The 16387-nt window shown below is 40.3% G+C and overlaps 1 protein-coding gene across 3 annotated transcripts in view; it reads right to left on the reverse strand.

Moving 5' to 3' along the window:
• WDR45 (WD repeat domain 45) overlaps positions 1-16387 on the reverse strand; it is a 956899-nt gene that overhangs the window by 191976 nt on the left and 748536 nt on the right. The window contains exons 9-10 of one of the 3 annotated variants that reach the window (XM_044080188.1): positions 7887-7988; positions 6873-7018 (exon numbers count right to left, since the gene is read on the reverse strand). In XM_044080188.1, coding sequence (XP_043936123.1) covers positions 6873-7018; positions 7887-7988 — 248 coding nt within the window. Of the gene's footprint in view, positions 1-6872; positions 7019-7817; positions 7989-16387 lie in introns of all 3 variants that reach the window. The other 2 variants (XM_044080187.1, XM_044080189.1) reach the window with 2 other exon arrangements.

The raw sequence follows: 16387 nt of genomic DNA on the forward strand, positions 1-16387 counted from the left end.
GTTGTTAGTCTAGGGTAACTGTTCCTATTATGAAGGCTAAACTTCATTATTTTAAGATGTACAGTTTTGTGCTTTACTGTTAATAGGTTCTATGTTCTAGGGGTATTCTGAGTGTGTTTGAGGGTTTTCATTGAAACAAAAGTCTTGTAAGTAGATATGACAAGAAACAACTGTATAAAAGTTTAACTTGCCAAATATTAGTGTATGCATGTAACACAAAAGCTGAAACTAGACACTTTAAAAACTGTTATACATAACAGGTGGGAATAACTTCTTATCAAAGACATCACTTTCCATACTATTTTGAAATGTGAATGGTCTTCACAGATATATATAAAAAAGAAATAGTGAACAACATTAAAATATGCACAGTGCAAATAGCTATGCTACAGGAGACATATTTGGAAAGAACTGAGCTTGTGAATCTGATAATGAAAAGATTTCAGTATGGTTACTCGGTAGAATATTTGGGACAAAAGAAAAGGGAAGTGCTTACTTTAATTGCTAGAGGAGCTCAAATAATGATAGAAGAGGAAAAAAGATAATAACTGTGCATCTGTACTACTGGCATGAATTTATATGTCATCAAAAGCTGCTACACTGGAACTTAAGACAATTCTGGTAGATGATGTCGAAAAAGTGCATTGCTTCTGCTCTGGCTTAAAAATGCAAGTTCACAACAAACTAGGGCCATGAACAGAAAGAAAATAATGAACAACAACCTTGTTAAGGCAGGGTTTCCATTAGTAGGTGTAACTAGAAAGACTGAGAGGAAGAAAAAGAGAATGGGGCTGCCAGTGCTATATATGCACCAATACTTGTATTACTGTCGACTTCAACCTAGCAAATTGTTTCCAAGTAGTTCTAAAAATGATCAGGTTATAGAAAATAAACAAAGTAAGGAACAGATATACCCAATACAGACCATATTGTTCCTCATTTCCTTGTTGACATCTGTGAAACAATACCATTACTGCTACATACCTACAATCAACTGCATTACTAGCTGAGTTAAGTATAAACTTGCAGTGTTAAAGATTGTACTGCATTTCATTTTTCTGTCTATTTAATTGTTTCATTGAATATTGTGCCTGTCTCTGCAGTTAGTGGGGGCTACTGTGTTTTACTTCATTGATATTCAGTGTTAAATTGTTAGCCTAAAGGGTTTCTCTGTATTTATAAGCGAGTCACATATCTTTGAATTTATTACTGCTCAATATCCGAGTTGTTTGGCTTCTGCTACATACCTACAATCAACTGCATTACTAGCTGAGTTAAGTACAAACTTGCAGTGTTAAAGATTGTACTGCATTTCATTTTTCTGTCTATTTAATTGTTTCATTGAATATTGTGCGTCTGTGTCTCTCTGTAGTTATTTATTTTTCTATTTAATTGTTTCATAGAATACTGTGGTCTCTCTCTGTCTCTGCAGTTAGTGGGAGCTATTGTGCTTCACTTCACTGATATTCAGTGTTAAATTTTTAGCCTAGAGGGTTTCTCTGCATTTATAAGTGAGCCACATCTTTGAATGTATTACTGCTGAATATATGAGTTGTTTGGCTTCTGCTACATACCTACAAATCAACTGCATTACTAGCTGAGTTAAGTACAAACTTGCAGTGTTAAAGATTGTACTGCATTTCATTTTTCTATTTAATTGTTTCATTGAATATTGTGTCAGTCTCTCTCTGTAGCTATTTATTTTTCTACTTAATTGTTTGATAGAATATTGTGGTCTATCTCTGTCTCTGCAGTTAGTTTCCCGCCTGCCCTCCCTGGTCTTGTTTTGGTATTAATCTTGGTGGCTTTGGAGTTGTCCGCCCTCCTGTAAATTTGTGTTTGAACACTCCTCCTGGGTCTATCTCATTTGCTCACTCAACTGAGTACAGTGAGATCATATTTTGACTTCAGGCACTCCAACCAGTCCCATCTGTTCAGCTCTATCCCAGGTCTATTCCAGTCTAGTGTCACTAGCTCACTCTACTTAATACAGAGAGAACAATTGCGAAGGGCAAGCCACTTATGTCCTTAATTTTGAATTATCTTCTGTTTCTCCTTTCTCCCTTTTCACTTTCCAAAAAAAAAAAATTCTAAGCTTGATTCCTGACTTTCCTGTAACTAGTCTAGTCCAGATACAGATTTGCTGTATCCAGGACTCTTTGTAAGCTTCTGAGCCCCCCAAGCCTTTCTGTGTTGGAGGAAAGCATTCTAGCTTATCAGTGGGAGTGATGAGCACTAGGCAGCCCATCTACCACAAGATCCAGGTACAGATTCTTAGTTTTAGCACTTGAAGTTGCTTACTAGTGCTCAGCACTTGTTCAGAACTTGTTGTCAGCACTAAATAAGCTACAAATTACTACAGCACTCAACCTTCCTCTTTACCTAGAGGGAAAACAGTTTTTGTACTTTCCTCACTTGCTTGGAGAAAAACAGCTCTTATACTCACTTTCTTCACGTGTCTAGAGGAAAGTTGTTTTTTATTCAGGCATGTCCAAGGGTCAAGCCTCCCAGTGTTCTCTCCTGTCTGTCTGATGAATCTGGGCATCTTGGGGCAATGTAGCACCTCAATCACCTCATGTACACAGACAGCCCTCTCCTCCTACCACCCAACACTACAACCTTTGAGAGATGCACTTATCTAGCCAAACGGGAGGTAAAGCTCTCTCCAACCAAGACTGAACTTGACAGTCAAGAGGAGAGGGTAAACACTTGCACCACACCACACTCATCACATAGTCCCACTAAACCTACACCACCAAAATCCACACATAGAAACACAAAAACATTCACGGAGGCTCTCAATAATAATCTGTTCAAGCAACAGAGACCTTCAAAGCAGAAATGCAAGCAACCTCCACCCCCCAACACAACCCAAATGACACATAGCCCACAGACTCAGTGTGCCACTCAACCACAGCCCATAAGGCAAAACAACATTCCCAACACACTAGTCATAGGTGACTCTACAGTCAGGCACCCTGATGTCCCACTCACCAAGCTAAACAAGGAGAAGGTTACTGTCAGCTGCCTGTCGGGTGCCAGGATCTGCCACATAACACACGCACTCAGGTCACTCCACAACAAGTACAAATATGACTCTGTCATTGTCCATGCTGGTGTGAATGACCTGAGACATACCTCCCTGGACTACATGAAAAGAGACATGGAAGAGCTCTCCGATCTTGTAGCCCAGGCAGGTATGACCCTAGCCCTGAGTAGCATCCTGCCATCACCCAGAATGATGCTGCAGTACAAGGACAAAATGATTGATTTCAACAATTGGCTAAGCTTCTGCTGTCATTCTAAGGGGATCCAGTATCTGTCTGCCTGGGATGACATGGTTGACAGACCATGATGGTTTGCCAGAGATGGCCTGCACCTGTCACCCCTGGGATACCGGATACTGGCTAAGGCTCTTGCTGCCTCTATAGTGCCTTTTTTAGGCAAGGTTCAAATGACAAATTCACCACCATAACAGGATCAGGCAAGCAAAAACTGAGGGTAATGCTACTCAGTGCTAGAAGTCTAAATCTCAAAATGCACTCCCTTGAGGCACTCCTTAAAATGGAGAACATCGATATCCGTGCAGTGATTGAGACCTGGTTCAAGGCTCCAGAGAGCACCCCTGCATTACCAGGCTATAACTGATACGACACTTTTCGGCCACCTAACCTAGACCAGAACACCAAAGGCGGAGGTGTGTCCATATTCATTAAGGATATCCACACCTCCAGGCTAGTTGCTCAGCATAATGCATCCGAGTTTATCTAAGTGCAACTTACTCTGGGCAAAACTGCAATCCAAATTGTAGCTTGCTACAGATCCCCCACCATGCCCCAGTTTTCCCACTCCTCTTTTCTTGATATACTGGAAAATATTAGGCTTCAACCTAACACCCTAATAATGGGCGATTTCAACTACCCCACCATTAACTGGGAAAACTACTCATGTACCAACTCCTTTACTCAACATTTTCTGGAATTCATACAATTCCAATGCCCTGGATCAACTTAACCACACCCCCACTAAGGGCAACAATATCCTAGACTTAGTCATTACCAACTTGCGTGACCGGTGTTCCACATCTGAAATCAACTTCTCGTTGGTCAGATCCGACCATAAGCTAATCACCCTAGATATCCACATCCCGGCCCCACCCCCCATTAAGGAAATCATGATAAAAAATTTCTCCAAAGCCATTTTCATGCTTCTTAAGACAGAAATGGTGAACTTCATGACACCCATGCAGATGGACAAGACAGTTACGACTGCTGAATCCTACACAGATGCACTCTATAAGCACTTACATAAGTGCATGGATTGTGCTATCCCAAACGGAACCAAAACGTTATCCTCCAAACAACGAAAGCCAATCTGGTGGTCCCCTGCCATAAACCAACTTTACAACAGAAGGAAGAAACTGTTGCAAAAGAGAGTACAATACCATGAGTGGAGGAGTTCCCTGGTCAGCCTCAGTAAGAAGCTCAGTTCTCTTATAAGATCCTCCAAAGCTACCTACGAAAACAAAATCGCCACCGATTCTAGGGACAACCACAAAGCATTCTATAGCTATGTCAAGAATCTTAATGGCAACACCCAGATTTGCTCTGAGTTACAGTACAACAGCATGAAAATTACAGAACCAACTGATACTGCCAATGTCCTGGCAGTCAGGTTCAGTGCTAACCTTACCCCCCCTCTCACCCCCCTAAAGGGCCCATATCTATACAGGAAGAATGCAGAGTGCCTATAATCACAACTACACAGGTAAAAGCTGCACTCTCTAAAGCCAAAAACACAGCATCCATGGGACTGGTCAAAATCTCAGGCTGCGTTTTACATGAACTTCAGAATGAACTGGCTCCCTACCTAAGCATCATGTTCAATCATAGTCTCACATCAGACTTTGTGCCCACTGAATGACGCATAGCAACAGTTATCCCACTCCACAAAGGGGAAGCCACCACTGATCCCAGGAACTATTGCCCTATTAGCCTGACAAGCCTGGTCTGTAAGGCCATGGAATGTATCATCATGGAACTAATAAACAAACACATTGGTAACCTCCAAACTCTGGACCTCACCCAGTTCGGGTTTGTGAAAGGCAGATCATGCCTCCTGAACTTGATCGACTTCTTTGAGGCAGTCACCAAGCTGTATACGATGGTAAGGTGGTTTACACAGCCTATCTTGACCTCGCCAAGGCTTTCAACACCATCCCCCATTCTGGAATTATAGCTAAACTCACTAAACTAGGTATAAATCCCTACATCACAAGATGGATTGCCAATTGGGTCACTGAGAGAACCCACACTGTAAAAGTTGCAGACTCCAAATCTGACTTCAAACCAATGACAAGTGGAGTACCACAGAGTTCAGTCCTGGGTCTTCTCCTGTTTGGTATCTACTTCTCTGAAGTACAGGTTAACACAGATGGCCTTTGGGTAATGAAGTTCGCAGATAACTGCAAACTAGGAGCCATACCTGAGTCCCCAAATGATGTGGACATCCTACAGAAGGGCCTTACTGAGACAGATGCCTGGTGTCAGAGCCATGGCCTCAAGCTCAATGCTAAAAAGTGCATTGTCATCCCTTTTGGTAAAAACTCTGTACCCATGTACTATCACATATGTGGAAGTCTACTTAACGCCAAATGTGTGATAAGAGACCTGGGGACCCAGGTGGACAGAAGTCTCTCCTTTGATAATCACATTGCCACAGTAGTCAGGAAATCCTTCTACGTTGCACACCTCATTACAAAAGGGCTCTCATCTAGGAAAAAAGAGGTCATTGTTCCCCTCTACTCGACACTCATTAGACCCATTATGGAGTATAACGCCACTTTTGGAATGTACCTCACAAGACATCTGCAGCAGCTGGAAAGACCACAAAAGTACCTCACAAAGAGGATTACTGGCCTCAAACAGATGCCCTACACTGACCGTCTCAAAAAACTCCAGCTTTACTCCGTAGCATATCGCCTAGTCCAAGGTGATCTCTGACTAACATATAAAGCTATGTCAAACCCAGGGCTGTTGGACATGTTACACCTAAAGAAATCCCAATCCCTCCAAGCTACACATTCTAGGGACCTAAACCTTGTCACCACAATAAACAGGACATGCTGGAGGGATAGATTCCTGTCCCAGAGACTTCCCATACTCTGGAACAAGCTATCCATCTATGTCAAGCACAGTTTCTCATTAGCACTCTTCAAGAAAAATCCTGATAAGTGGATGGGAAATAGGAAATACCCCCCGTGGATCACTTCTGTGGCTCTGGTCGACAGGGGCACAGGAAAAATAACTTTCTTGGGTGGCGTAAGCCAGGGAATCTTGTTGGCTAGGCTTACTAAGGCCCTTGGGCCGATAGCCTAGTACCTACCTATGAACCTATTACAAAGATATCACTTTGGCATAGCTGTATTTAGACGGATTAGGTGGGCATCACAAAAAAGATGACTATGCAGGAGGAAGTTTTTACTTTTTTATTTAAACTTGGTAAGATCCACTAAAAATAAGAGCATCTGCTCAAAACTGAGCAAGATCTTTTGTACAGTTAAGTGACCTATTCTGAGCCACAGTACATAAACAGATGATGACAGAATCAAATTCCAGTCTATAGTATATAGTTTACAAGAAGCTTATAGCCTTGATTATCTGTGCAGTACTGGCACAGACGAGCTACCAGCATAAACCACAGACACTCAGATTACATCACTAACATCTTATCCGTGTTTTAGCACAGCCTCATACATGTAATATCACTCACGCAAGAATGCCATAGTGCTGCAACCATCAGTTACAAAATGCTTCCGAACATAGAAAACATTAGAACACTTGACACATAACCCACAAAGCACTGTTCCTTACCAATAACAGAGTTCACATTCTTTGAAGTGTTCTTCCCAAAGGCACAAATACATGCACACTCAGCAGGCACAGTGAAACTGGCCAGACTCCACTGTGAGTCTACGTACTGTCCAATCATGGGCCCCACTTTGCCCACTCGTGCAAGACTATAAAACAGAAAAACGCAGATGTCAGGAACCTAAGGCACTGTATAAAGTCAGACAAAAAAAAAGCAAAACAAAACAAAAAAAACAGCAGCAGCAAAAAAGGAAATAAAAGATGTTGCATCTAAAATACACTACAAAATAGAAAAAGATGTTGCATCTAATATATGCTATAAAACAGAATTCTAAGTCTGAATTGCAAATCCAACCCTCAAACAAAGTTCTGAAGTTGCTAAGGGACCACTGTACAATCAGCTTTCTTATTAGTAATAACATTACTGCCTTCATGTGATATTATCTAAGTTTTCAAAGATAAGAAATCAGAGCACTGTTATACATGGAAGCAGGTTATAAGCAAAGAAGCTAGGCCAGTTACTTATTATGTATCATTTTCTATATCCCCAGTTTAGTCAATGCTCAAAATTGTTACGGTTAAAGGGTAAAACAAATGTAGCTTTTCAAAAGTAGAATAGCTTTTAAAAGTGAATGCACTATGAAAACATCAAGCCATTAAAACAAATCAATGCTTTAGGATGGTTTGGGTTCTCTGACAAGGTTAGTGTCCCAACAGGTTTTACACATTCTGGTCAGGTCAGTGTTGGCAGTATTTAGAAGCTTCTTGATGCTTCAAATGTGGCAAAAATATGAGCTCCTAACAACTCATTCTCACAGGGCTGTGGTGCCCCCTCCCTACCAACACATACTTAGCTGACAATTCAGCAAACTTTAAGGAATCCAAGTTGGCAGATGGACAGGATATAAAATCTAGGATCTGCATTTAAAGATGCACTAGCTATTTTACCTTAATTTAGATGAGAAATTCAAAGTAATAGAGAGACAAACAGACAGAGGAGAAATAATGCAATCGTACGCTGATCTACGGTTCAGCTTTGTATCCTTAAGCGCGAAAATATGAACAGTGCCTTTATCACTGGATGCACAGAGGAAGGCTGAATCATGGCTGAAGTTGATGCTGAAAAAGAATAAACAGACAGATTAGACAGAAAAGAGAAGTGGAACCAATAAACAAGTAAAAACAAACAAGCTTTTCTACTACAATTCACAGTATCACTATGAAATACCCACTACTTTCCTTTACTGTATGTTTTTTTTAAAGATAACTATATGATAGTGCAGCCACAGAATATAACTATGAGTAAATGAGCATTTACTTTCAAACCAAAAGTCACATATCATGGAGAAAACATAATCATGTTATATGTTACTGTTACGCAAACTGGAACGAGTAACAGAAAGACCCTGCTTATATTTTGTTATAATCAATCAATCAATAAATAAAACATAGCATTAATAATCAGAAAATCCTTCTGTTTAGCACAACTAATATCTAAAGGCTTACTATCCAGGTCAAAAGAAGTTATCAGTTAACATCCCCCTGTATGGAGTATAACGACCACATGCCAGTATCCAAATGCATTTTGGATACTGACTTGTGGTCGTTGTATTCATCTGTGAGTTGGTGCTTTTGGAGGTGTGTTGTTGCTGTTAAATATGGAGTATAATTCCCCCTTTGGGATGTACCTTTATAGACATATTAAGCAAATGGGAAGGCTCCAGAGATTCCAAAGAAGACTGATGGCCTAAAATCTCTGAACTTCCAGGAAAAGCTTGGAATGGTGTCCCTTTACTCAGTTTCTTTTTGGCTTTTGCAGGGTGAGCTATGCCTTGTACAAGACTAACAGCTTCACTAGTAACATATCTAGGGGTTTAAAAATCCACCAGTACATAAATAACATATGCTGCAGAGAGAGAACTTTACTGTTCATAGATTACCCTACCTCTGGAACATAAGTTCCATGCAAAGCAAACAAAATGGCACTCTAGCGTCCTTCAGACTAAGCCAAGATGATTGGATGAGTATCCATAGATTTACTCTGGGACTGACCCACTTTGTCCTTCTTGAGAAGGGGAAGTACAGCATGAAGGTGGATACTTTGCAAGGCAGAAATGGTACTTGACTAAATTGTCTCACACTCCTATGGTCTTATACAACTTGAAAAATTAATCCCTTAGCTGTTTTTACTTAAATAATATATTTACAGTTCAGTTAGAGACATAGATGTCAATTATCTTCGACCCAGCCATTTTTCATTCTACACCAAGTTTCACATCATGGCATCAGATGACCAACTTCTACAGGCTCTCCCAGCCCTAGTGGTTGTTCTGTAGGTTCTTCCATGTGGCTCTTTATCCTGATTGGATCAGTTATTCACAGCTCCTGCTCTTGCAGTCAAAGGGAGTTGGTGTGATTTCCTGAGATCTTTTCCACTAGTTGCCTTCCATTCTGTGTGATTTCCTGAGATCCTTTCCACTGGTTCCCTTCCATTCTTCTTTGGCTAACAGCAACATGACACCATAACACCATAACATGTACTGGGCTATGAGTCCTTTTTGCTTTATTTATGTAGTTTGTTTACCAGGGTAATGGACTATTAGTGACCTTTCAGTCACGCAGCAAGTGATACAATTCAAGGTCGGAAGATACAACAACACTTGAAATTGTACAAAATATAATTAGGATTAAATGAAGAGTAATTAGAGATTCTGAGTAGTACATAAAATAGTGGTGAACTACATATGCTGCTAGTGATTCATCATGAATCAGTAAAGTAAGGTCCTCTGGGAGCGAATAGTTTAAGTATTTGAAGAGAGAGACTTCAGAACCACTGCACACAAAGGGCCAAATTCATTAATACCTACACTAAGTGTACACGGTCTGTATTAAAGAACATCCTTACCACTTTTTTATGCTTTCTAGTCACTCAGAAACATTACATGTAGTCTACACTTTGTGGTAACCTTTATGAATCCTCCTTGATATTTAAGGCTGCAAGAAAATCAGTATGAAAACTAAAATTAGGAGGAAGAAGGTGTGAGTTATGCTTGTGTTGCCTGTTCACTCAGAACAGTGTACACTTACTGTAGGTGTTAATGAAGCCCAAGGAAAGTTTGTTTAAACATTTGGTTTATGCTTTAAAATATAAATACATTACTATGGGCACCTAACCAACCAATACTGAACACTAAAGTTAGCTAATAGGAAGGCTATGACCATAAAAATTCAGAACAGGCAACTTTGTTTGAGCTGTGTGCCAAAAAACATGACTTTTATCCTTGCAAGATATTAAAGTGCCTGAAAAACTAACTGCAGGGGAGAGATATGGAATGTTTGCTGATGCAGACACATTCTGAATAAATAAACTACATTTGTCAATAAACATGGTCAGTAACTATGCTCAGATTTGCAAGAAATTCTGCAAAAAAAAAAAAAACTAAAGTTAAGTCACTGACCAAGGTATTCCCCTATATCAGTCCCCTGTGAAGTGCCAGTCTAAAAGTGCTTAAGAGCCTTTTTTTTTTCATTTTGCCTACCCTGACCTACATTTTAAACACTGCAGTTTTTACTGTATATACAATAGGAGGGACTGGCTACTGCAGCAGTGACTGTTCGATATCTATTGTTATGGTAAGTCTACTTACAAAACTGTACTATGTTCTTCATACGGATTACTGCAGCAGTAGCATATGCTACATGGGTAGGTTGCTACAGCTTAACAAGACTGTGAGGATGAAGGACATGGCTGCAGGAGCCTCAGGAGAAAGATCCTTCCAAAGCCTGTCTTACACCTGGAGAAGGAATCTATTTTACAGTGCTTTGTAAAAGTGTGCACAGAGGACGAAGTTGTTGCTTCAAGAATGCTTCTACACCTCAACCCTTTCCAAAAAGCCACAGATGAAGACAAGGTCTAAATAAGCCTTGACTCTGCCTGGAACAGCTTTGTTCTGGTGAGTATAACAAACGGTAATAGGAGACAATCATTTGGAAATAGTCTGAATTGACACAGTTTGCCTTTTTTCTTACCTTTATAGGAAAAGAATGCAGCTCAAGAGATCATGCAAGATTCTTTTCTATCAAGGTAGTACCCAAGTTGTTTGAGGACATTTCAATCATATTAAGTTTTGGAAGGAAGGGAGGGAGATGGAAAGCTTGGCTAAAGCTAAACTTGGATACCACTAAACTCAAAAATAAAGGATTAGTTCTTAAGAAAACCATTTCTGTATGGAAAATAAGATAATGCTGACCCACCTTAATAGCTTGCAATTCAGATGCTCTTCTTGCAGAGGGTCAGACCAATAATTATCACTGTTTTTCCATATCCAGAACCTCAAGAGCTGGTTCAAATGAACCAACAGTTAGTTGTATTAACACCAAATTAAGATCCCAAAGAGGAGACACTTGAATTCTAGAAGACTTCATATGTACCACCCCCTTCAAAAACATTTTCACATGAGGCTGCATTGAAAGAGGGGGATCCATGGGCAGACATGATGAAATGGTCAACAAATGAACATTGATTGAGGGGAAAAAGAGGCCAGAGGATAGTAATTCACACAAATAATGTAGGATCAAAGAAGCATTAGCCCTGAGTGGGTGCTGGTTCATAGGGAGGTACTAGGCTATCGGCCCGAGGGCCTATGTAAGCCTAGCCAACAAGGTTCCCTGGCTTATGCCACCCTAGAAAGTTATTTTCCTATGCCAATTGTGTTTTAATTACTGCCAATAAGAAAACCTTTCCTGTTAACTAATATATGACTTTACAGAAGCTGGATTTACTGCCTCCTTTAACACCTGCTGCACATCCTCATAAAAAGGCACTTGAAAGGTAGAGTCTGTAATCCCGGCACCCCAAGTAAAGGAGGAAACAAGTGGAGTTAAAGAATGGTAACACCTCAAAACAGCATGTGTGAGGACTACAGAACTGATATGTGGCCGAGTCAGGTATGGAAATAAGGTACATAATGAAATCCGTGGTGGAAAGGAGAAGTCCAAGAAGTCATCAAAAAGAAAGGAGTGCAGGAAAAAGCGGGGGACAGAAAAGAACGTCCAGGCTAGGAAAGAATACTAGTTGGCTAACAAAGAAGCTAAGAAAGAAGTTGCAATAGGAAGAACAGGGCATCGGAGGCACTCTACCAGCTTCTGGAAAGCAACTCAGTAGGTGACACAAAAAAATTAAATCAGTGTGCAAAGCAAAGACGGAAAGATAAAGATTTTTTGAAGGTTACCAGAAAACTCAAAAGGAAATTAAGGAATAATAATTAGAAGTTAGTGTAAAAAGTATTTCTCCTCAGAAGAAAAAACAAGGCAAAAACATTGTTCATCTTCTCAGAAGAGGCAAGCATAAACAAATATATGAGCTTGGCAGATAAGAATTCTAAAAAAAAGTGTTGCAGAAAATAACTCTATCAAAATCCTCCCCACTCCTTAAAAAGGAGTGGATTGGTATTAACCAAATATTTAACAGTAGCAGTGTTTAGAAAATCAGTAGCTGCTGGGTTTGATCTGGAATGAGCGTTTAAAAACTTTGTAAAAGATTGCGGAGCTTTAAACAAATCTGCTTTCTAGGAGCACCAGGCTGGCTGTCACACAAGTTACAGACTGTGGCAAAAAGCATCCTCCAAAGCAGAAAGAACAGGAGGAGCTGGAGAAAGTTCTGGGAACTCCAGATGTAACTAAATATAGGTTCCCTGGCACTGGTCGATTTGAGCTCAAATCAACCACTGTATTGTCAACACACTTTGTTCGACTATGCAGATAGTCGACAGCTGTGCAAGAATGCACAATCCCCAGGGTTGGGAATATGTCCTTTTCCCAGGGATTGTGCAGTCTCAGAGCTATCATATATAATTAGCAGTGGGTGTAGGGGAGAAGCAGTCTGCCACACCGGGGGGGGGGGGGGGGGGTGCAGGGAGGGGCTTGGCCTCCTGCAAAAAAAAGACTGCTTTCTGTCTTTCATGTTCCAAGGATTAGTCTTGGAACATGGGCAGTAGCATGTTGACATAATTAGCTAGGTCTACGTAGCAGCTGTTGCTACTATGCCCCCACATACAGCAGGCAGTGAGGAAAGTAAGTGCAACACCATGCATAGTCCTGAAACGAAAGTTATGTACTCACCATAGCAATAGATCCGTGTTGTCTTCTTTTTGTCTGGTTCAACCTCAGTGTCTTGTGCCAAATCTTTGGATCTGGGAGCTCTGACTCTTCCCCTACCTATAACTCCCTCATCCTACCTGAACCACTTCAGATTGAGTTTGCTGACTGATCACAAAATGTTATTATGAGTATCTCAATAAGGTTATATATCAATTTATACAATAGGACAAATAGAAAAAAAACCCACTATAAAGTGTACGAGACAAAAGGGGGGTCAGACAGGGTTCAATGAAATCTGTCTGTTCCCTATGAGCAGAAATACAATTTTGGTAGGGGGAACGCAGAAGGGGAGCTGAACTAGATGAATAAAGACAACAAAGATCTATTGTTATAGTTAATACATAACTTTTGTATCCAATGTTGTCTTTCTTCTTCTGATTCAACATGTTGGACAGATTCCCAAGCTACTCGACAGGCACCTAGGTGGTCTCAAGGAAGGATATTCCAGGGAATGGCAGAGCCAAAATAAGTGACTGAACATCTAATTGATAGTGAGATACAAAAGTGTGAGTTGATGACCAAGTTGCTGCTGTACAAATGTCACTTATAGGGACTCATCCAGCAAAGGCTTTAGAGGTTTCCATAGCTCTTGCAGAATGTACTTTATGCTTTGACTCTAGAGACATATCTAGTGAATTGTAGACAAAGGAAATGTAATAAGCTAACCATATCGAGAGAATGACTATAAATAGATTGACCCAATTTTTTTTCGTGGAGAAGCATATAAACAATTGGTCTGATTTTCTGAAGGTCTTGGCACTATGGAGGTAACCTGAGTTGTCTGTGCACATTTAATGTATGTAATACATATTCCCCTTTATTTGAGAAATTGGGGAAGAAAACTGGTAATTCAATTTGCTGGTTTAAATTTGACTTGGAAGCCACTTCTGGAAGAAAGGAAGGGTGTGTGTTTTTAATGACACTGTCTTTATGAAAGATAAGGAAGGGAGCTACTTGTTTGGCAGATGTGATGGCAACCAAAAATGTAGTCTTCCAGGACAGAAATTTCATATCTGTGGATGATGCAGTTTCAAAGGGTTTCTGAATTAACTACTGTAGTAAGATGGAAGGGACTGCATCACGAATTGGAGGCCTCTATATATAAAAAAAAAAAAAAAAAGGTTCCTTTTAAAAAGGCCTTAGAGATTTTGAGAGAATCAATGGAAGTGTTGTTGAATCCTAGTGAAAGTTTGAGATGACTGCCAATTGAACTTTAACTGTTGAATAACTAGACTTGGACATGAAAGGTTCTGAAAGGAATTCAAAGATTTTTGGAAATGGTGCTGAAAAGGAGTCTAAACCGTTATTAGACACCCAGATAGACAACTGTTTCCATTTGCTATTGTCTTTTTTGTAGAATTCCTTTGAGAGGACAAGACGATTTGTACTACTGGGGAAGAAAGCCTGGCATCTCTGGCAATTGTTAGAACTGGAAAGACCGCGTGGTTAGCTTTAGGGTCTGTAGGTCCAGTAGAGACATCCTGGAGGGGTGTGTGAGGAAATCCAGGAATAGATCCAGCACCCATGGTGGGTGAACTAGGTGAGGCCAAAGAAAGGGGAAACATACATGTTGATGCTAGAAGGGGCAATGCGGATTACAAACATTTTAAACACAATTTTTAATAACTTTTTAACAACTCTTCAATAAACATTTTAAGGCACTTATCACATATTATAAAAAATTTTTATTGATTAAAATATTTATATTTGTTACAGTTCTAGATTTTATTATGCTTTACTACAATACTGTCAATTGGTTTGTTGTATTATTGTTTTGTTTTTTTAATTGTAAATAAACTAGTTGAGTGGATAAATTGCCATGTGATTTTAATTTATTAAACTGGATACAAATTAGTAGTGTGAGAAAGGGCATCAGTTCTGAAGAAGTCCCTTAGGAAGTTGTGTGTGATGAAACTGTTGAATGTTTGCGTGGGAAAACTCTAAACTGTTTATTTGTGGTCACTGAATTAAAAGTGGCTTTTTAATTGATTTGACTTAATGGTCTTCATCCTGATCTTTTGCATTGGGGTTCCAGGACCATTTTGTTTTGGTTCTTAAGTTTTTTGCTTGCTGGATCCTGTTTTTTTTTTTTTTTTTTTTGAATAATTTGAGGATTACTTTGGTCTTGCATTCCTTTGCTTTCTGGATAAACCTGGAGATAAGGGGAATGAGGCGAAGGTGTAAAGGAGACCTGGGGCTAAGGATGGACTACAGCATCTCTCAGTGACTGACCATGTGGAAGGATGAGGATGGAGTAACTTCTGCATTTGTTGTTTTGGTGAGAAGCAAAGAGGTCACAGCACAGTTGGCCCCAGTGACTGAAGATCTTTGTTGCCACTGATATGTTGAAAGATCACTTGTGAGGCAGTAATATTGTTCTGCTCAACTTGTCCACTAGGATGCTGGAAGTCCCAGGTATATGCACTGCTGCTAGAAAGTGGTTCAAAGACATTGCCCATTGCCATACTCTCATGGCTTCTCGGCAAACAGGGTATGATCTGGTTCCACCCTGCTTGTTGAAGTACCAAACTACTGATATGTTGTTTGACTGTATGGCAATCATATCCTTCGGCAGACTGTCCTGAAGAGCCTGCAATGTAAGGAGGACTGCTCTTAACAACAAGACATTGATGAGAAGGTTGGCCTCTGACAGGGATCACATTCCTTTGACAGTTCTACCTTCGGAATACACCCCTCCGGCACCCAAGAATGGAAACATCCATGGTCATTGTGGCTTTGGGTATCAGAGAAGAGATGTGTCTGTCCAAAATGACTGAACTGGATGTAATCCATCACTGGATATGGTTCTTGCATACCTGCATGAGTCAAGTTTGTGGTGAAGGGGATGAATTCTCCAGGACCACTGCACAGCTAATGTCCACTGTAGAACTCTCATGTGGTATCTGGCTAATGGAAGCATCAATGTGGAAGAAGCCATTAGCCCTAGAAATCTTCATATCAGTCAAGTCTGGAGATGTGGATGATTTCTTACTTGAACAGCCACTGATCTGATTGGTTTGATCTGCAATGAGGATAGTTTACGTTTTGATGAACAGTGTCTATCTGGTAGCCCATGAATTCTGTGCATTGAGTAGCCTATAATTTGCTCTTCTTTATGTTAATGGAAATACTCAAGGTGAACAAATGTTCTAACAGGAATGACTGGTATGCTAGAATTAGATCCCCGGAGGTAGCAGTTAAAAGCCAGTCATGCAGACATGGGAATACTTGGATACCTTGCAGCCTGAGAAAATCTGTCACTGCTTATATTACCTTGGTAAAGACCTGAAGGGCCGTGGCGAGACTGAAGGGCAGCGCTCTGAATTGGAAGTGACTGGCTTCCAGCCGGAGACAGAGAA

The sequence above is a fragment of the Protopterus annectens genome, chromosome 8.part0, assembly GCF_019279795.1.
Source record: "Protopterus annectens isolate FY-2018-M chromosome 8.part0, PAN1.0, whole genome shotgun sequence".
Lineage (NCBI taxonomy): Eukaryota > Metazoa > Chordata > Ceratodontiformes > Protopteridae > Protopterus > Protopterus annectens.